This window comes from Mchenga conophoros, linkage group LG3, assembly GCF_057382185.1.
Source record: "Mchenga conophoros isolate Kocher_MC1m ecotype Shallow Benthic linkage group LG3, M_conophoros_male_GT1.1, whole genome shotgun sequence".
NCBI classification, from domain to species: Eukaryota; Metazoa; Chordata; class Actinopteri; order Cichliformes; family Cichlidae; genus Mchenga; species Mchenga conophoros.
The window spans coordinates 37,631,174-37,653,497 of NC_140528.1; the positions used below are offsets into that span (position 1 = coordinate 37,631,174).

Below are 22,324 nucleotides of genomic sequence, written 5' to 3' on the forward strand. Positions count from 1 at the left end.
AGGTTTTAATATCCTGATGTTGACAATTGATGCAAATACAATAAAATAATAATTACACATGTTATGTGTTAGTCTTTAATACAGCTCTCCAACACACACACAACAAATAAATAATCAGTCACTTTGATTTTTTAAAATCAAATTTATCATTATTTTACTAACAGATTTGCAAATCGTTACATAAAAATATTATTAACTGCTTTTAGAAGTAGAAATGATTTATGAGGTTTTAGATATTTAAGATAACTAGATTGCCACCTATTGAATTAATGCACATTTTAAAACATCAGAAGCTGGTGGATAATAGAAGACAACTTAAGGAAGCGTTTCCCTTTTTACATGGTGAAAAGAAGATGACCACTGAAGGTGGAATGGTGAAAATGATTGTCATATATTTTAAAATTAACCCAGAGACGTAAAAACACCTGATCTCCAGTCTCTAGACGCAGTGAGGCTCCATTAGAAGCTGTTCCGAAATGTGAGGCCTGACGCTCCCACGCTGAAAAAATGCGTTCTCCATTCTTAAACAACACAACAGCTGCACCATAAACAGGATCTCCAGGTCCACATACGTACCACTCAAAGTGGTAGGTTCCTCTCACTGGTGCAGTGAAAATACCTGTGGGACATTTGTTAAGTGGAAAATCAGATGTTCGAACATCGTGAACATCAGTCTGACATCAACATAGCTGAGAAGTGACATTCAGTCTTATTACCTGTGTGTGGGTTGTAGGCATTTCCAATGTTTGTGACAAGATGTTTAAAGACAAGCGTAGTGTGTGTGTTAAATGGGCCAGTAATTCCACCACCTTCAGCCAGTAAAGAAGCTGAAAAAGCCACCTGTTTGACTAAGAAAGAGAGAAATGTCATAAATTTAAAATTTCTGCTGCGGTGTCCCCCCCCTCCCCAAAAGACGAAATGAAAGAAGTTTTAGTGAAAGCATTTGATAGATTTCATTCTTACAGAAGCCAAAACCAACTAAGAACAGCTGCAGTGTGGTAGCTGTCCACAGACAATTTGGAGGAGGAGTGCTGAAATAAATACATTTAAAGAAAAGGTTGTAGATATGTTTTGCCACACAGTGTGTAGCAGTCTTCTTGGTAACTGGATTGCAGCCTTAATACACAAAAAAATACACAGATATTTTAAGATGAAAATAATCAGAGCCATGCTGACTTCATCACATTACCTCGTAGCTGTTGATTAAGATTTTCAATTGCAGTCCTCTGCTTATCCACTTCCTCCAACTTTGCTGCATTGTCTGAAAAAAAAAAGGTTTAAAAAATAACATTCTCTAAAAATGTATAAATACCCTGTGTGTGTGTTAGGAGTTTTAATTATTGTTCTAACTACAGAGTGCTACTGAGGATATCGTCGGGTGGTGGAAGAAATAGTTCGAGGACCTCCTTAATCCCACTGACATGTGGGATTGAGGGAGATGAGTCTGTGGACAAGGAGGATGGCTCGTCTATCACCGGGGGCGGGGTCACTGAGGCAGTTACACAGCTCCTTGGTGGCAAGGCCCCTGGGGTGCATGAGGTTCGTCCTGAGTTCTTGAAGGGTCTGAATGTTGTTGAGCTGTCTTGGTTGACATGCGTCTAAAATGTTGACCTTCAACAGGTCCTGGCATCCAGCTCCCACTGGAGCAGTATGCAGCCATGGTCCTCAGTGGAAAAGGGTAGAGCGCCCACTCCGTGTCAGGGACGTGTTCCTGCACAAAGTGGAGGAGTTTAACTATCTCAGGATCTTGTTTAAGAGTGAGGAGAGTGGGAGATCAACAGACAGATTGGTGCTGTGGCTGCAGTGATGTGGACACTGTATCGGTCCATCATGGTGAAGAGACAGCTGAGTGAAAAAGTAAAGCTCTTTCCTATCCAACACGTTGCAACACGTTCTCACTCCCAAAGCATAACATTTTACGCTAGGTGACAAATCGTCAACATATTACGTTTTCGGCTACCCACAACGTTCCTAAATGACGACCTCGGAAAAAAGAGGAAATATGAGAACCGTCTGGACTCCATCTACACGTTTTCACTCTTTTTCTTCAAATCGCTTAGAAACACGTTATTTAACATCATTATAGTCCTGGATGAGGTCAGGAATAAGGTTATGGTCAGGGCTAGGGATAAGGTCAGGTTTACGGCTGGAATACAGGGCTGGAACGTCTGTTACCGCGGGAGCGTCATTGCACTGGATTCCAGCCATAACCCACCGCGTACCATAAGAACGCCGAAGGTCTCCTTTCGCGTTCCTCAGGAACGCCGCGGGACGTGACAAAACGTCGACATGTTACGCCTCGGGAGTGAGAACGGGCTGTCCTATCAGTTTGTCCCCACCTTCGCCTACGGTCACGAGCTTTGGGTAATAACCAAAAGAATCAGATTCTGGATAAAAACAGTGGAAAAGAGCTTTCTCAAGCCTGGGAATGCCTTGGTGTTCCCCCGGATGAGCTGCAGGTGGGGGCCGGGGAGGGGAATGTCTAGGCTTCTGTGCTTAAGCTGCCACCCCTGTGACCCAGCCTTGGATAAGTGGAAGATGTATGGTTGGGTTGAAACTACCCTTAGATAAATTATACTTTGCACAAATTAGTACATATTACATTTTCCCCACTGAACCCATAAAAAGCACAAATTTTGATGATTTCATATACTTTAACCTATAATTATTAATCTCACACATTGGAATAAATGAACTCTAACAAATAATAATGAATCACTAATATTCTGTTATACAATGAAACATGTGTACATACAGTACCTTGTTGTTGCTGTTTAAGCTTGTCAATTTCAGACCTCTGTCTCTGAAGTTCAACGTTCTGCATTTCCAGGTCTTTCAGTTTTGCGACATGGTCTGACAGAAAAGAACATAAATAAGTCAATATGAATTTTATTTATCTGCATCATTTGAATCTTTTCATTTTTCGTAGGCTAGATTATTGAATAAATAATGAATAAATAATAAAAATAAAAAGATTAATGAGAAACGATTCATGAAGTGACATTGATTGAATTTCATTATCTGCCTCTGTCTGATTTGTGGAAACAGAGCAGACCAGAAGCAACAGCGAGAAAAACAGCGTGATCTCCATTCTGTCAGTGAAAACTCAACAGTATCTGTGTGTCATCTGCAAACCTGACTGACTTTTATATTACACAGTACAGAGGGGAGGTCACTGTAGCATTAGATTCAACCTTATTCTAGTGAATCAGTGACTAATGTAATCTTTATGACTTCAGATGCAGTACAAGGAGAAGAACAAGTGAGTATCAATGATTGTCAACTGATAGTAAAACATGAGCATGTGTGTTTCCACCAACTGACCAGAGCTTAGAGGACAAATATCAAAATGTGTGCTCAGATACAGATGTTTAAGCAGCTGTGAAAGAACATATCTGGAAGTTTTTGGCACTGAGGAAGTAATTGCCTTTGATTATGGAATTCCTCTAATAACTCAGAGCAAAAATACTCTAAGCGACAAAATGCATAAAGTAATCTTTACAAATTTTACAAGGTACAAGACTACAAAGAGATAAACAAGTGAATGTCAATGATTATCAGCCGTTCATAAAATTAATCAGCACGTGTTGTTTTAGAAAATCTAATGTGAATGTAGGAACCATGAAGGTCACTGACATGGTATAACTTGAAGATGAACTTCTACTCTTCATGTGTAACATGACACTTGGTTGACCACCCTTCCCACTCCAGTTCAATAAACCACAGCTGTCCTTTTTTGTTTCTTTCTTCTCTGACCACTTAGGGGAGAAAGCTAGTGTTCAATGCTTTTCAGAGAATGAATTAATCTCTGACCCTTCCACTCCAAGCACTCCTCCAGATGCAGCGAACAGTCTTATAAGCAATACAAGAGCATGCTGAAGAGTCTTGGTTGCTAAATACAGCAAAAGTATTCGGCCCCCTTGAACTTTTCCACATTTTGTCACATTACAGCCACAAACATGGATCAATTTTATTGGAATTCCACGTGAAAGACCAACACAAAGTGGTGACCACGTGAGAAGTGGAACGGAAATCATACATGATTCCAAACATTTTTTACAAATAACTACAAAGTGGGATGTGAGTAATTATTCAGCCCCCTTTGGTCTGAGTGCAGTCAGTTGCCCATAGACGTTGCCTGATGAGTGCAAATGAGTAAATAGAGTACACCTGTGTGTAATCTAAAGTCAGTACAAATACAGCTGCTCTGTGACGGCCTGTGTTCACACCGAACGTGATAGAGGTGGCCAGAGCGTCAGGTTTATGGTATTTTTTTATTTTTTCACTCTTCCCAGTCTGGTGCAGGTCTACAATACTTTTCCTGGTGTCCTTCGAAAGCTCTTTGGTCTTGGCCATGGCGGAGTTTGGAGTCTGACTGTTTGAGGCTGTGGACAGGTGTCTTTTATACAGATGATGAGTTCAAACAGGTGCCATTCATACAGGTAACGAGTGGGGGACAGAAAAGCGTCTTACAGAAGACGTTACAGGTCTGTGAGAGCCAGAGATTTTCCATGTTTGAGGTGACCAAATACTTATTTTCCACCCTGATTTACGAATAAATTCTTTACAAATCCTACCATGTGAATTCATGGATTTTTTTTTTTTTTTTTCACATTCTGTCTCTCACAGTTGAAGTGTACCTCTGGTGCAAATTACTGACCTCTGTCATCATTTTAAGTGGGGGAACTTGCACAATCAGTGGCTGACTAAATACTTTTTTTCCCCACTGTATGTGCACATCTTTACTTTTAATAAGACGTTTCAACATGCAGACGTGAATCTAACACAGTAACAGCTGCCTTTGTTTCAGATCCAGCTCATTCCAGTTCACTGACAAAGTTTTGGTGCTGCGATAACGACTCTGAGCCGATGAAGCTCTGATGACTCTGATAACATCTCCCTCCCAGTAATAACCTCCCAGCAGCAACTATGACAGACACGTCTCCTGACAGTGACACTCTTACAGATACACATTCAAGATTCAAGAGCTTTATTGTCAGTACAGCAGTATACACAGTATACAGCTTACCACATGGTGCATTTATAAGTATGCAAAAGATATCTCTCTCCAAGAGATGTAAAACTCAAAATTACAAATACATAACATACTAAACTTTGTGATGCGGCTGCTGCTGCTCCACATGTTAGTAAATCTGACCCTAAATCTTCCTGCTTCTCTTAGAGCACACAGGTAACGGCTGCCCTGAGCATGAAGGTGTGTCTGCAACATGATGAAGCTCGTCTAGAGCAATGATTACAATCTGCTCCGGGGCAGCTGGAGAGTCCTGTTTGCTGTTTGCCTCCTTTAGAAAATAGAATAAGAGCCAGAAACTTCTTCTCAACACAAAATAGTCTTTGAATGTGTTTTATCTTATTTTCTAGGGTCCATTAGAGTGACCGTGGATACAAAGTGATGTTAGTGGAGAATTAAAGGTTTTAGTAAAAAGTGTGAAGGTTGACAGTTTGATTACAGCTGTCAAACTGATTTCCTGTTCTTTGTATGTTTGTCACACTTATTAAATGTTTCAGATCAGGATGATGTAGCTTTGGATTTGTTCCCTTAATAACAAACATCTTCATTTACAAACTTCAGTTTGTGTTTTCTTTGTTTAATATTTTAATGTGTTTGATCTGAAACATTTAAGTGTGACAAACATACGAAAACCAGGAAACCAGGAAGGAAACAAACTCTGTTTCACTCTGTTTGTTTCCATCTTATGTTCTTATATGTTGTTTGACTGCAGGTTTCCTCAATCTTATAAACAGAACATTTGCATAATGACTGAAAGCAGCCCACTGAAGGAAGAATGGGCTGGGAGGTCAGAGATCAGTGGGCTTTGGTCAGTGGTTGTTGATCATGACCTGACAGATCTGTATCCTGTGTGTGCACCCACTGTGGGCCTTTCCTGTGCTTAGTGTCAGCCTGAGCTCCATGCAGGCCTCAAAGGCCAAGCAATTCAAAAGCTTCACCAAAACAAGGCACCACTCAAATAGCTGGACCCAGGCTCGCCGCCCTTATGGAGGAAAACATAGAAGATGATCTCTGTGAGTTATTTTTACTGTCATATTATAAAATGTGATGTTCTAGCATCATGTTCTTCTTCTTAAGCCTTTGAAAAGCTTCCTCTGTGTCCATTAAACTGATGACTTTAGTGCTGCTGTCTACTTGTTACATTTAGTACTGTTTAATTTTCAACCTAGGAAGATCTGTAAGAAGGACTCACAATATAACATAATACTGTAAGATTACTTACAGGTAAAATACTCAGATTGTACTTAGATAAAAGTATGTAATCACAGACTCGCCCAGCCTGACTGCCTTGAAGCTCAGGTGTCTTCACTGCCTCCTCTGATAAGAGCTGGAGACCTGAGTAGGTTCGTCACCCATCAGCAGCAGATCACCTCTCGATCGGGCACGTTTTCATCTGGGAGGCTTTTAGAGCTCACTGCCCTCGGCGTCGCTGCTGGAACAACCAAGTTTTGCTATTGAATCTTTGACCTGCTGATCTCACAGAGGCAGGAGACCCAGAACATCCATGCCAGCTTCAGTTTATGCTCTGTCCTGTCATCCAATCAGATTTGCATGTAATACACTGATATTCAGCCCCAGCCTGGTGTTCTCTCCATCTCTGACCTTTCACACAATTTAAACTAACAAACTTTCTCTTTAAAACTGTTTGTCAATCACAATTTACTCAATTTATTATTATTCTATCACATATTTATATCAGTCATAATGAACTCAGTATGATCTGAGCTGTAAACCTGTATTGATCATCACAAACCTTTATAGCGCTTCAGAGCAGCTCCTTCAGTGGCTGCAGCACCCACGATGTGGGACGGAGAGATTTCCTCCCCTCTGCTGTCAGACTCCACCACAAAGACTTTGCAGCTGATCAAACACACACATGTGCAATAGGACTAAGTGTAACACTCTTTTTCTGACAACGTTGTATTTGTACTCAGTTGTATATAGCATGTGTATTCTATTTTTATCCTATCATTCTATTCTATTCTATTCTATTGGGTACAGTTGTGTACAGTTTCTTATTCTATTCCAGTGTTCTCTCATGTTTGCTATGTAACTGCACTGTCCACTTCCTGCTGTAACAAAACAAATTTCCCACATGTGGGACTAATAAAGATGCTCTTATCGTTACTGTATAACCACAGGTTCACTTCACATTTGGTAGAATATAAAAGGACAAAGCTGGACAATTGTCATCACATTTCTCATTAGTTGCTGTTAGCACAAGCACACAAAGAAAGCAGAGCTTTAGCTTTAGCTCCCTACATCACTTTTAAGCCTGGATGTTGAGGCTTTCGCTTCCTCTCAGCTGTGATGACATCTCTGTCTGCTCCATCTCACCCAACATCATCCATCTGACCTGATGCTACCTGACAAACTAAAGATAAAATATTAAATTCATTTTGCATCACTTACATTTAAAATACATTTAAGGTGGATTTCTTAAAAGGGAAGGGACTGACCTGACTGTTGTGTCGAGACAGGTGTGAAGGGAGTTAAATCCAGTCTTATACTACGGACGTGTTTGGTTTTGGTCTGTAATACGTTGAGTTTATTATCTATAAGTTAACATAGCAAATCCTCCATCCAGAGGCTAAAGTGATATCAGAGCTAGACTACTTTAAGTGAAAACAGATGATCGTCTGAGCCTTAAATGAAATAAGGTTAAAAAGAAATGCTGCTATCGACAGTGTGAGGCAGTGAGCTCTGTTACACCATATTTTTTAATTTTCTTTATTATTATTATATTATAGTGTTATTACCTTCCTGTTACTTCATAATAGAATGACAGTTAATGGTAAAAGTCTTGAATAGTTTTGAATTTATTTTTCCATGATCACATTTCATTCAATCACTCGTGGACTTGTGTGAATGTTACATGTATTATTTTCACCCGTGGATTTACAGACACTGTGTGAACAGTTTTCATTTTATCCAAAGTTTTACTTGATGTCCAACTGATAAAATCACTGACAGACAACAGAAGCAGGAGCTCAGAGAGAAATTCAATTCAACTTTATTTATAAAGAGACAAATCACAACGTTTGGTTTTATTTTACAGAAACTTCAAACTAAACCAAATTCAGGACGTGTATTAAACCTGCAGCTGATCCCTGTCTGCTGTTCACTCCCTTTGATTTCTGTTACCAGCATCATCTCATGTTCCCCAGGTTCACTGACAACGCTGAAACCACCAGCGGGAGACTAAGAGTGCTGATTTAAAAAGATTCAGACATTTTATTTTGCTGCAGCTCAACATGAGGCTGGATCCTGATTCCTTCGTTGTTTTTGTTTTCTCTACATCAAGAAAACAGCAGCAACAAGAAGCACAGCAGGAACTGACAGGCTGACCTTCAGTCCAACAGATCCTCCTGTGTGACCTGCAGGTGAGAAACAGCTGTGAGGTGTCAGGTAGGTGATGATGAAGAACAGAACAGAATCCATTTGCTCTTCAAACTGCTGTCAGACATTATCTGCTGCACTCTGATCACATCACTCAGACCAGCTGCTTTCTACAAAGTCTCATCAGCAACATCTTTACAAACCAACATCAGATTGTATGTTTTGTGGTCTAAAGTTTTGTGCCTCTGGTTTCTCATTGGCTCACACTCTTGCAGAGCCGTAACACGCACATGAATGAGAGGTGGTGAGTGTAGTTCCTGTTAACAGGGTATTGCAGACCATCCCGCTAATTGCTGAATTTACTTTTGTCTGTCATATTTATGATGAAAAACAAATGTAATCAAATTAGATATTGATATTTTCATATGGGAATTGATCCTGCAACATGAAACGCTGGGATTGGAAGTTCAGCATCGCTCCGCACATCATACCTGTGAGATGACAGACAGCAGTGTGGAGGAGAGTGCGACACAAAAACACAGAAATATGACTGACAGCTGCAAACGAAGCAGCATCTGCTGCAGGTGAAAGATATTGGGACTAGCAGAGCAGAGTGGCTTCACTGTAAAACAAAATTAGCAGTGAGTGCAAAAATTTCTGTGTGTGGAGTTCAACACCGTCCACTCAGAAGCTGCATCACTGGATGGTAGATTTAAAAAGCTTGCATTCAGTGACAACAGAGCTGTTGATGAGGCACTTCAGAGAATAACTGCAGCAGCAAAGTGCACTCCCACCCAGCTCCACCATTACAGGGCCAAGTGAAGGAGGAGCCACAGACGTCTGCTGTGTGGAGCCTCTTTGATGAAAGAGCTACAGGAGATGCTGCAAAGAGAAATACTACAGCTGATGTTATGATGGAGATGAAATGTTATCTTGAGGAGCCCCTCATCCAACAAGGAGAAGGCCCACAGAGCTGGTGGGAGGCCAAGGCCACAGTCTTTCCCTACCTGTTGAAGGTGATGGAGGGGAGACTGTGCATTGTGGCAACATCTGTTCCTTTGGAGGGTCTTCTCAAAAACTGGGCAGATACTAAGGAGAAACCACATCAGCCCATCCAAGCTGAGGCAGCTGGTTTTTCTGAATGTCGACCTGCACTGAGGACAAACTGTTTGGCTGCTGAGTTTGGTTCTGTTCTGTGGATTTGTTTACAGTGGGGCTTTTTGTGTTGAATTAAACTTAAAGGTTTGAGTAAAATATTAAACAACAGTAAGAATGCCTGCTTTTGTAACAGAACAAAAACACAGAATTAGGCAATTATAAGGCTTTTCATAAAAACACTACATGCAAAAGGGTTTGTCAGCACACAAAGCATTCACATTTGCCAAGTAAAGCTAAAGTATGAGGCTACAGAGGATAATAACTTAAGAGACATTTGGGAGCCACGAGACGTGCAAGATAATCCAGAGCTTAGATCTAAATAAGGAAGTCTTAACTCAGTAATGGAGAATATCCTCACACATTAAGAAGCACCGAGGGAGGGAAGTCCTTCATTACTCTGTCAGTCAGGTAGGTGATCAGTGAAGAACAGCACAGAATCTATGTACCTGCATGTTCAGCTCAATTTGTGGATGCAATAAGAAGTAAAGTGAGAGTGATCAGCTTACCAGTGACTGTGATATTAACCAGGTTACTGATGGCACCATTACTGGACTCACACCAGTAAACTCCGGTGTCGTGAGGCACCAGCGTACTGATGGAACATGATTGATCACGTTGCTGTTGTCCCCGCCCATCTCCACACTCAGCCCTCTGCAGTTTGCTTGTGTTTCTCCTCACAGTCCAATCAGAAAAGCTTTGGTCCTCCTCACAGATTACAGTCACAACATCTCCCTCAGAGACATCAGAGCTGTGAGGAAGAGGAGAGGTTAGATCAGGGCAAGGCTGGACTGGGACAAAAAGTCGGGATGAAGATTGAAAATGTGACGTCATTCAGGGGTAAAACCGCAAAGGATTCTGGGAACTTGTGGCAAGAGGTACTAGCGCACGCAGGCTTTCAATTGAACTCAGTTACACAGCGATAAAAAGAAACACAAAAAATGGCAAGAAGCTGTTGTATTATTAACTGCAACAGCCGGTCGCATGACAGCCACGGGAAGCCGACGGGTAAAGAGATCGTTTTTTTTTTTTATCGGATTACGTCGTTGAAGTGAAAATTTTTAAGCCATGTTTCCGAAGTAAGAGCCGACGGATGGTCTGGATATACCAAATATAACGTCCCAGAACTCTCCAGCTCACAGGTTAGTCTGCTCCAAGCATTCCCACAAAGGTCAGAGTTTTGTTGTAGTTAATGCCTCATTTTTCTTAACATAATTGGTGATATAGGTTACAAGCAAGTCTGGCGCTGAACAGAAATTGTTGCGCTATGCTCCTTTGTCTATTGTGCATAAATAGTGAATTGTCCTGACACAATATTACGTTTCGCTTCTGTTATTATGGTACATTGACAGAAACATATACTTTTATTCACAGGGTAAAACAGGTGTTTTGTATCACTAATTGTCCAGTACGATTACAGCATACAATATTATTGTCACTGCTACATTTCTGTGATGAACCAGAAATTATTTCCACTACTAATTAATTACCGCTGAGCTCAAAGGTTATATTAATAAACGGTTAACGAATGTGTATCTATGACGACGATTTGTGAGACTGGTAAACTTATGATGGTCTTTCGTTCTACACGGTGCATTTCAAGGTCCTGCACCCATCCGTCGGTAAACTGTACCTGGGCTTGTTGCAGTGACCTGAAGTTACTAAACTTCATGAGTGTATGCACTCACTCCAAGAACCGTATGATTATAAATATGAGCGTGGTGAAAGTTGGGCAGCACGCTGACGTCTTTGGTCCCTCTGTGTGCTCGTAAGGGTCTGACCCTTTCACTCCTTTGATTTTTTCCTCGTATCTTTTCTTTGTCTTTTCGTCGAGACTTTTTTGTGCGGCAAAGAAAAAACAAGAAGGTATTGGAACCGGAGAATGAACGTTTTGCGGTGCTGCAAATGCTTGCATTTGATGCGGTACTTGGATTGTTTTGCCACGAGTTCCCGGCATGCAATGCGCGAAAATCACGTGATTGCTAAACAAGGGGGAGGGTGCATCCGGCCTCCTCGGCTGTAATTGGTCCAGCCCAGAGTCGATCATGACCAATTGGCCAATCCAACACCTTTCATTATATATACCCTTCCTTAAAAAAAAAAAATCCATCGGCCCATAAAAACAAAAAATCGCCAGCTATGGATCAGGGGTGTCAAACTCAAATACACAGTGGGCCAAAGTTCAAAACTGGAACAAAGTCGCAGGCTAACGTTAATATTTATTGAAATATATTTATTCCTCCAGATATAAGAATGAATCTTTTCTCAAACACGTTTTGCTGAAAAACTGAATATGGAACAAGTTCTGCTCCAATTATTTGGGTAAAGATAATAAACACTTTGATGGCCTATAAGTGAAAGTGAAAACGTGATAAACCAATAATATAATTAATAAATAATACATAATTATATTTTTTGATAAGTGAAGTTCACTGAACTGAAAGGAAATTTTGGTTTGATGATGGTTGACATGTTTTCCAAATAGAAGTTTTTCCTCTAGTGAGGAGATGCAGGTGCAGCAGAGCATTGCTGGAAGAAATGATCCCAAGGGTGGAATCTCCTGAGAAATCTTCAGAGACCCTGCGAGAAGTAGGGACCATAGCTGACAGCCCAGGCAGGGGTTGAGGTCAAAGGTCATGCTGTTTGGGGACCTACTGGTCATCATGAGAAGATTCTGGAACAACAGCAATGACCATAAAGCTGCACTGGATGGAGAGCTGTGCCACGGGGCTTTCCAGAGGTAATCACGAGGAGATTGTGGACAACATGTGAAATGAGATAAAAGCTCTTTATTAGTAACTTTTACAACTTCTGGCAGGTTAATGTCGGAACTTTGGAGTGAAACACACCTTAGTTAAAAGTCAAACAGCAACATTTTCTCCTCCCCTCACGTCACTCAAATGTGACAAACCAGGAAACAGAAAGTTCTTCGTCCTCAGTAAAGAGAGACGCACAGACGATCAGACTGAGCTCAGACCAAACTAGCAGCTTCCTCTGAGTGAATCCAGCTACAGGAGAGAAAAGTGGAAAACTCCAACACTGCTGCTTCAAGCTGCTGACGCTCCACACACTGAATGTGAGTTTGAGCAAAAACACGACTCAAAGGAAGTTTCAGTGAAGGTGGTAGAGGAGGGAGGGGAGCCAGGACTGACTGTACTTCCTGTCTGCTGTTTTCAGCTTCACTCACAGACTCAATGGCTTCCAGATCAGAGGAGGATCTCTGCTGTCCGGTCTGTCAGGAGGTCTTCAGAGGTCCTGTTATTCTGTCATGTAGCCACAGCTTCTGTAAAGACTGTCTGAAGAGATGGTGGAGAGAGAGACCAACACACGAGTGTCCAGTTTGTAAGAGAAGATCTTCAAAGAATGATCCACCTTTAAATCTGGCTTTAAAGAACCTGTGTGAGTCGTTCTTACAGGAGAGAGATCAGAGAGCTTCAGAGGCTCTCTGCAGTCGGCACTCTGAGAAACTCAAACTCTTCTGTCTGGACCATCAGCAGCCAGTGTGTCACATCTGCAGAGACTCAGAAAAACACACCAATCACAGAGTCAGACCCATCGATGAAGCTGCACAACAACACAAGAAGGAACTTCAGGAAACTCTGGAGCCCTTAAAGAAGAAGTTAAAGGTTTGTGAAGAAGTTCAAGTGAAGTTTGATCAAACAGCAGAACACATTAAGGTCCAGGCCCGACACACAGAGAGGCAGATTAAGGAGCAGTTTAAGAAGCTTCACCAGTTTCTAGCAGAGGAAGAGGAGGCCAGGCTGGCTGCACTGAGGGAGGAAGAGGAGCAGAAGAGTGGGATGATGAAGGAGAAGATGGAGGCTCTGAGCAGAGAGATAGCAGCTCTTTCAGACACAGTCAGAGCCACAGAGGAGGAGCTGAGAGCTGAAGACGTCTCATTCCTGCACAACTACAAGGCTGCAGTGGAAAGAGTCCAGCGCTGCCCCCTGCTGGATGATCCACAGCTGCCCTCAGGAGCTCTGATAGACCAGGCCAAACACCTGGGCAACCTGACCTTCAACATCTGGAACAACATGAAGGACATGGTCTCCTACACTCCTCTCATTCTGGACCCAAACACTGCAAATCCAGAACTCATCCTGTCTGAAGATCTGACCAGTGTGAGAGGAGGAGATGAACAGCAGCTTCCTGATAATCCAGAGAGGTTTGATTTTCACTGCTCTGTCCTGGGCTCTGAGGGCTTTAACTCAGGGACTCACAGCTGGGATGTCGATGTTGGAGACAGTACAGTGTGGGCACTGGGTGTGTTGGCAGAGTCTGTGCAGAGGAAGGGAGACATACTGTCTGGATTATGGACAATATTATTCTATGAAGGTAAATACTACACAGACTCACCATCAGCTCCTCACACTGATCTCTCAGTACAGAAGAAGTTCCAGAGGATCAGAGTGAATCTGGACTGGAACAGAGGAAAGCTGTCGTTCTCTGATCCTGATACTAACACACACATACACACCTTCACACACACTTTCACTCACAGGATGTTTCCAATCATTAACACTGATGATAAACTGAAGGTGTGTCCGTTGAAGGTGTCAGTGTCAGTGCAGCAGATGAGTTGAGGATGATGATGTTTCTAATGTTGTTTCCTGTCAGTGAGTTGAAGCTGTTAAACTGCAGCTGTCCTCCTGCTGCCTCGTTGTTCCAAAGCTCTTTGTTTCTCTTTTAGTTTCACTCTTTCTTTCTGTTTCTGCTGTCCACCTTTTCACATGGAAAATCATTTCACTGTTTCTCACTGAATGACTCCCCAAACTAGATTTGAAATTCTATCAAGTTTCTAATCATTACAAGTGATTCATGTTTCTATTTGATGTGTAAATGGAGATGATTTAGTTTGCTGGGATATGGACTGACATGTGTTGAATGGGAGGAGCAGTTTGTTGTTGTCTTCTTGTCTGTTTATGACAACAATAAATATGTTGTTGAAACAATGATTCATGTTTAACTCCATATATGAAATGTTTCTGATCTTTGAATTCTGTTTGATTAAAGACTTTCTTCATGACACAAATGAGATTTCAGTGTATTAATAGAACTAAATAAGCTCAGAGTTGAAAGGCTGGAGTATTATGTACGTGCTTCACTGTCAGGATCTTCAGGGGGATTCAAAGGGAAACATCAAACTGCTGTAATGAGATAAACTAGTTGGGCTGAACACACTTATCTGTAGTTTGTCTCCATCCAGGATCATCAGAATATAATGAACATGTGTGAAGAGCCACAAAATGCTGCTGCCCTCTCAGCATGATGAGCTCCAGCCTTTGTTAGCAGGACAACAGGAAACATGAGACAACTTTCAGAGACAGTAACCAACTGTGGCCACAAGATGGCAGCAGCTGATCTGAGATCCTTTATTGGACAGAAGGACTCTGCTCTGTGACGTCATCAGAGAGACGGCCTTCACTCTGATAGATCTGACGTCATGTCTGCACTGCGATGATGAAAGCTGATAAACACATTGTTATTGATCCATGAAATCACCTCTGTGCTCTCAAGTGTAGCTGTTTACAGAGCTGAAGAAGTCCTTCATCATCAAAACAGACAAACATGTATTTCCTGTATTAAGTGACGTCATCCTCACTCTGACCTCTTACATACATTCTGTTCAGTTTTCCTGCTGTAAGAAATAAACTGTGTGAAAATAGAAATGCAGGGAAACATCCATTAATCACAGCTGAGCCGTTTGTTTCTGACTCACATTCAATGAGGCTTCAGGTGTAAATACCTCAGAAGTGTTTGTGAGTTCAGTAGAAGCAGACCCAGTCGACCATCATGGCCTCCACAGCACTACACAATGCAACAGAAAGGCCTTCATCATCTGCTGAACCACCTCTGAACCACGACGCTCTCCCTGCATCTAAAAGCTGTTAGTCAGGATGAGATGCTGCTGTGATCGCTCACAATTTACCTGTGAGACCTTTGTAAATATTGTCTTTGTTTCTGGAGGAAACACCTTTAGTCTGTTTGTATTTGGAGTGCAGATCTGGGCGTCCATCACTTTAACCTGCACACGTTTAGTTATTGAGTGTAGTTGATGTTTGGCAGCATTTTATAAGTGACAGTTCATGAACGGTGAAGGAACAGAGGACGCCTGACCATCCTACCTGTGTCAGTAAGAAGACTTTCATCACAACTTCACAACTTAACACAACTGAAACCTGAATTCAGTGTTGCATAGTTTACTAACAGTGTGTGCTGACACTGAAGTTAGCAGTTTGTTTCCTAAGAGCTGCTGGGACAAACCACAGTGAGCGGCTACAGAGTTTAGTTAAGGTGGTTCTAACATGTGACCTGTTGAATTATTTACAGGGATTTATTTTTCATTTAAAGCATCATTTGTGAAGTTTTTATGAAGTTTAGTTCTTTTTTGTTCTTTGTGTAACGTTTAGATTTTCTTCTCTGGTGTTTTAACTCTTCAGGTTTCCTGTAACAGAGATGTAAACCACCGTTTTCTGATGGTGCTGCACCTTGACATAAACACTGCCACTTTATTAGGCACACCTTGCTGACTGCAGGTTATAACCCCTGCTGGAAACATCCCACAGATTTGGATCCTTATTGCCATGACAGCACCACACAGCTGCTCCAGATGCTGCAGGATGCTGGTCAGGGCTCTAACAGTGAAACTTTACTGAAAGTAAGAAACCTGAGAGGAAATAAACTTTGACTTTAGTAAGCTGAGCTCTGAAGCTGTGATGGAGCTCAGTCGGTGTGAAGGCGGCTGCTGTGTAACAAACGTTTGTCTGAGGTGCTGCGACTGATCGTGGTCATGTTTATTTAAAGAAGTCGGTGATGAAGCAGGCTGTGCAGTCCGAGCTCTTCATCAGTTAACAGTCCTCCAGAGCTGCTGCAGGGAGCTGACTGTCCTCCAGGTGGCGCTAAGCGAACAAAGTCCAAAGAAATAAACTTGGACTGTTTTTTGAAGCCTAAATAAAATGTGAATAAACTTTATAGATACATTTGAAACCAGCTACTCTGTGACTTTACACACTCACACAGTAACAGAGCTGATTCCTGATTGGAGCAGCACAGAGTTAGACTTCTTTTCTGGCTGTGGATTGGTTCTTCAGGATTTCCCCCTTTACAGGTTTAAAAACAATCTCTGTTTCTACATTTTTTGACCTCCTTCTTGTGTCTAAAGGTGAAGCAGCACCAGCCTCCTCTGATCCTCATGTTGTAGCTCTGTGTGTCCAGCAGGGGGCAGAACACCTCCAAACTGTGCCAGCAGCTCTCACTGTGAGCTCAGACGTTTGTGGACACTCAGTTTGTTTGAACATAGTAAATAATCAGAGCTTCTCACACTGTTTATGGGGACACCACCTGCCCGAGGGTGTACTGTGTCAGAGAGGTGGTGTATGGTGCTGGGTGTAGTCTCTCTGCTGGTTCACAGTTTTTACTGAGGAGCTGTGTTCATGTCAGGAAGGTTTCGTCTGATCACTGTGGTGCAGTTTGGTTTACTCTGTTTCTGAGTGTTTGTAGGATCAGTCTCTGCAGGTCACCTGATACCTGGCAGTGAAGTGTTTATGAATCAGCTCCGTCAGATTGAATCCAACAGAATAACATGTAAAACACTCCAGGGCTTTTACTCTGAAACTTTCTCCAGAGCTGTCTGGAGTTTTCTTACATTAAAATATTCTGGGATTACCAGACTGTCCACATCATGTGTCCTACCAAAACTTTCATCCACAAATATACCCTGACATTAAACCCAAATAGATCTGAGAGCGAGTCATTAGTATCAGTACTGTGTGTGTGTGTGTGTGTGTGTGTGTGTGTGTGTGTGTGTGTGTGTGTGTGTGTGTGTGTGTGTGTGTGTGAGAGAGAGATATTCAGGTAACTTACTGGGTTACTGCACATGCTCACACCTTTTCAGCACAACAGGTGCAGTTTGGTGTTTTACTGCCTCCTGCTGGAACAATGATGGCAGCTCTCAAGACTTTATTGGTTATTGTCATTTCGTGTTACACAGCCTGAAACGAAATACTGTTCCTCAGCAGCCTCTACAGTGCAATAACCAATATATTTTAAAAAGAATAAATACAGTTTAAAGGGAATAAGTTTAAAAAAGAGCAGCAAAAAAGGCATAAATAGCTTAAAATCTAAGTTCTAAAAAAACCTCCAGTTTTTATTAATATTTTATTATTTATCAAATTATTATAAACTAAAAATATTTTTTACGTGATAAACGACTTCAGTGCTTCGTCCATGACCTCCTGAAGGTAAAGGGCCCAAAGAGCCAATCAGCAGCTCTGAAACAGGAAACATGACTCATGGAGAAGTTCACAACAGTTTCAGCTGCCAATTGTACTCATCACCATGGAGACTGTCTCCATGGTGGAGGCAGAGTGACAGTGTTATAGATGCTGCATTTTGAAGCCTCAGTGTTTATGTTGTGCCCTTAAACAGGGGAAATAGTGAGGAGAGGTGAAAGAGCAGCACAGACACGCAGCTCTCACTCTCACTCGTCTGTATTGAGTGAAGGAGGAAGCGCGCGAACCCACCTACTGGAGCCCTGAGGCATTAACAATGGATCGACGCACAATCAACCCAGGCAAAACTTTCACTACTTATCTCCCTCTATATTCCCACTGCATATTCTATTCGAAAACAGTCAAAGCAACAAATAAAACATTAATAAGGGCATGACATGAAATGTAAGGAACAGAGATGTACAACTTCAAAACGAATCAAATTTATGATCCACCACATTTATATTTTTGTTCACAGCCATGTACACATCAAACTCTCATCTTTCTGTCCAAAAACAAAACAAAAAGATTCCCTGTAAATTTGACCTTTTCCTTCAACTGTCCATTATAGCGTGGTCTTCCTACTTATCTTGACACAATACTCAGTCGCGTTGCCTGCTGCAAACTTAAAAGAAGTCTGACGAATGAAGTGACTGTGAGTGTGTCTGACGTTACGGTGTGTGTGAAAAGGTATCCAGCTGGGGCAGACATGATTCTGCAGGTCACCTGCCCAGTGGACAAAAAGAAATAAAATAGTTGTGTGGATGATATATGAATGATAATACGAAGAGCGTTTTGTGTCTCTCAGCCTGAAACAACTGTAATGCCACTTTCTGTTTTGGAGAAAGGACAGTTAAAAAAAGATGTGTGTTGTTTTAAGCAGTGATGAGAATAATGAAGATGTGATGAGAGAGCAACACAAAAGTATAAGTACAGGGATGATGCTCTTTACAGGAAGGGTCAGAGCAGACTCTACCTGCTGAGGCGGCTGAGGTCATTTGGAGTCCAGGGAGCGCTTTTAAAGACCTTCTATGACTCTGTGGTGGCATCTGTCATTTTTTACAGTGTGGTATGTTGGAGCAGCAGTTTATCTCCCGCCCCATGCATGTAGATGTTGCTGAACTGCAGAGCTGCTTCAGTGACAGACTGCTGCATCCTCGATGCATGAAGGAGCGTTTCTGCAGGTCCTTCCTCCCTGCAGCTGTCAGACTGTACAATCTGAACTGCTCCCAACAAACACAGATGTTTACATCAGCGCTGTATCGTGCACTGTTTTATCAACCGATTCACACTACAACCAGGGTTGCCTCTTATCTGTATTTAATTTTATTTAATTTAACAACAGTATGGTACTCAGTTTTTGGTAACCATTGTCCTTCATGTAAATATGTAAGAATTGTGTATGTTTCTGTTCTGTGTCATGTGTACTGTTTGTTTGTATATGTGTTTTCTTGCTGCTGTTACACCCAAGTTTCCCCTTGTGGGACAATTAAATTGATATAACAACACTCGTGGTAAAGTTGTGGACTGGAAGAATACCTGACCAAGATTATCTTGCAATGTTTTGCAGCCGCCAGTCAAGCCGGTAGATAAATGTCTGTGATTGTCGCAGGTGGCTGTGTGGCTGGCAGGAGCTCTTTCCTATCAGTTTGTCCCCACCTTCACCTATGGTCACGAGCTTTGGGTAATAACCAAAAGAATCCGATTCTGGATATGAACTGCAACTCTCTTTACATTGGCCTTTCCTCCACCCTTCTCGTTAGATTGCAGACTGTCCAGAATGCGGCGGCACGCCTTTTGACAGGTAGCAGGAAGTTTTCTTCCATCACTCCTGTTCTTGCTGGCTTGCACTGGCTTCCAATTAAATACCGTATTCAATTTAAAATATTACTTTTCACCTACAAAACCATTAATAACTTTGCACCGAGCTACCTCAATGAGCTTCTCAGGTTACACACTCCTGTCAGAGCACTTAGCTCTGCTACCCAAATTCTTCTGGAGCAACCTCGTTCTCGGCTGAAGTCTCGCAGTGACCGCGCGTTTGCTGTAGCTGCCCCGGTCTTATGGAACAACCTTCCTGTCGCTATCCGGGCGTCTGACTCTATGCCACTGTTTAAATCACGGCTTAAGACTTATTTCTTTAATCTTGCCTTTCCACCCAGTTAACACTTGTGTGCGCTGGTACATTTTTTATGCTTGTGAACTACTTTTATATCTTATGATGGTTTTTATAATTGATACGTGCCAGGTCCTTTCTCTTTTCCCTCCCATCTCCCTTTTCCTATTTTATTTTTGTCAAGCACCTTGGTATACCCTTGTTTTTTTTAGTGTGCTTTATAAATAAAGTTTATTTATTTATTTATTATTTGTTGCTGTTTAAGTTTGTCAATTTCAGACCTCTGTCTCTGAAGTTCAACGTTCTGCATTTCCAGGTCTTTCAGTTTTGCGACATGGTCTGACAGAAAAGAACATAAATAAGTCAATATGAATTTTATTTATCTGCATCATTTGAATCTTTTCATTTTTAGTAGGTTAGATTATTGAATAAATAATGAATAAATAATAAAAATAAAAAAATTAATGAGAAACGTTAGTGATAGATTCATGAAGTGACATTGATATCTCTGTAACAGGGGCTCATATGAAGGTTTCCTCATGCTGTCATTTTTCTCACTACCTGACATCATACTCTACCTTTATTCTCTTGTTTTAAGGTCCTGATTTCCACTTTCTGTTCAGCCACTGAGGCAGTCAGCTCTCTGAGCACAGCATGGACTTCCTGTGGACAGGGTTGTTGGTTTGAAATCTGCTGGTCAAGAATTTCATTATCTGCCTCTGTCTGATTTGTGGAAACAGAGCAGACCAGAAGCAACAGCGGGAACTTCAGCGTGATCTCCATTCTGTCAGTGAAAACTCAACAGTATCTGTGTGTCATCTGCAAACCTGACTGACTTTTATATTACACAGTACAGAGGGGAGGTCACTGTAGCATTAGATTCAACCTTATTCTAGTGAATCAGTGACTAATGTAATCTTTATGACTTCAGATGCAGTACAAGGAGAAGAACAAGTGAGTATCAATGATTGTCAACTGATAGTAAAACATGAGCATGTGTGTTTCCACCAACTGACCAGAGCTTAGAGGACAAATATCAAAATGTGTGCTCAGATACAGATGTTTAAGCAGCTGTGAAAGAACATATCTGGAAGTTTTTGGCACTGAGGAAGTAATTGCCTTTGATTATGGAATTCCTCTAATAACTCAGAGCAAAAATACTCTAAGCGACAAAATGCATAAAGTAATCTTTACAACTTTTACAAGGTACAAGACTACAAAGAGATAAACAAGTGAATGTCAATGATTATCAGCCGTTCATAAAATTAATCAGCACGTGTTGTTTTAGAAAATCCAATGTGAATGTGGGAACCATGAAGGTCACTGACATGGTATAACTTGAAGATGAACTTCTACTCTTCATGTGTAACATGACACTTGGTTGACCACCCTTCCCTCTCCAGTTCAATAAACCACAGCTGTCCTTTTTTGTTTCTTTCTTCTCTGACCACTTAGGTGAGAAAGCTAGTGTTCAATGCTTTTCAGAGAATGAATTAATCTCTGACCCTTCCACTCCAAGCACTCCTCCAGATGCAGTGAACAGTCTTATAAGCAATACAAGAGCATGCTGAAGAGTCTTGGTTGCTAAATACAGCAAAAGTATTCGGGCCCCTTGAACTTTTCCACATTTTGTCACATTACAGCCACAAACATGGATCAATTTTATTGGAATTCCACGTGAAAGACCAACACAAAGTGGTGACCACGTGAGAAGTGGAACGGAAATCATACATGATTCCAAACTTTTTTTACAAATAACTGCAAAGTGGGGTGTGCGTAATTATTCAGCCCCCTTTGGTCTGAGTGCAGTCAGTTGCCCATAGACGTTGCCTGATGAGTGCTAATGACTAAATAGAGTGCACCTGTGTATAATCTAATGTCAGTACAAATACAGCTGCTCTGTGACGGCCTCAGAGGTTGTCTAAGAGAATATTGGGGGCAACAACACCATGAAGTCCAAAGAACACACCAGACAGGTCAGGGATAAAGTTATTGAGAAATTTAAAGCAGGCGTAAGCTACAAAAAGATTTCCCAAGCCTTGAACATCCCACGGAGCACTGTTCAAGCCATCATTCAGAAATGGAAGGAGTACGGCACAACTGTAAACCTACCAAGACAAGGCCGTCCACCTAAACTCACAGGCCGAACAAGGAGAGCGCTGATCAGAAATGCAGCCAAGAGGCCCATGGTGACTCTGGACGAGCTGCAGAGATCTACAGCTCAGGTGGGGGAATCTGTCCATAGGACAACTATTAGTCGTGCACTGCACAAAGTTGGCCTTTATGGAAGAGTGGCAAGAAGAAAGCCGTTGTTAACAGCAAACCATAAGAAGTCCCGTTTGCAGTTTGCTACAAGCCATGTGGGGGACACAGCAAACATGTGGGGGACACAGCAAACATGTAGGGGACACA

General features: G+C 41.7%; 2 protein-coding genes across 4 annotated transcripts; one reads left to right on the plus strand and one right to left on the minus strand.

Moving 5' to 3' along the window:
• Nucleotides 1-86: 86 nt before the first annotated feature.
• Nucleotides 87-20,695, minus strand: LOC146578505 (complement C1q-like protein 2). 2 transcript variants are annotated; one of them, XM_085268795.1, is made up of 4 exons: nucleotides 2,761-3,086; nucleotides 1,190-1,261; nucleotides 717-848; nucleotides 87-619 (listed from the first exon to the last, which is right to left on the minus strand). In XM_085268795.1, exons 1-4 carry the CDS (start codon nucleotides 2,822-2,824, stop codon nucleotides 336-338), a joined length of 552 nt encoding a protein of 183 aa, XP_085124921.1. In that variant the 5' UTR covers nucleotides 2,825-3,086; the 3' UTR covers nucleotides 87-335. The 2 variants fall into 2 exon arrangements, with proteins under 2 accessions (XP_085124921.1, XP_085124919.1); XM_085268793.1 differs by lacking the exons at nucleotides 1,190-1,261; nucleotides 2,761-3,086 and adding an exon at nucleotides 20,491-20,695.
• LOC146578506 (nuclear factor 7, brain-like) lies at nucleotides 12,709-20,531 on the plus strand. 2 transcript variants are annotated; one of them, XM_085268701.1, is made up of 2 exons: nucleotides 12,721-14,091; nucleotides 20,328-20,531. In XM_085268701.1, the coding sequence occupies exons 1-2, from the start codon at nucleotides 12,721-12,723 to the stop codon at nucleotides 20,346-20,348; spliced, it is 1,392 nt and encodes a 463-aa protein (XP_085124827.1). In that variant the 3' UTR covers nucleotides 20,349-20,531. The 2 variants fall into 2 exon arrangements, with proteins under 2 accessions (XP_085124828.1, XP_085124827.1); XM_085268702.1 differs by lacking the exon at nucleotides 20,328-20,531 and having other exon boundaries at nucleotides 12,709-14,239.
• Nucleotides 20,696-22,324: the final 1,629 nt, after the last annotated feature.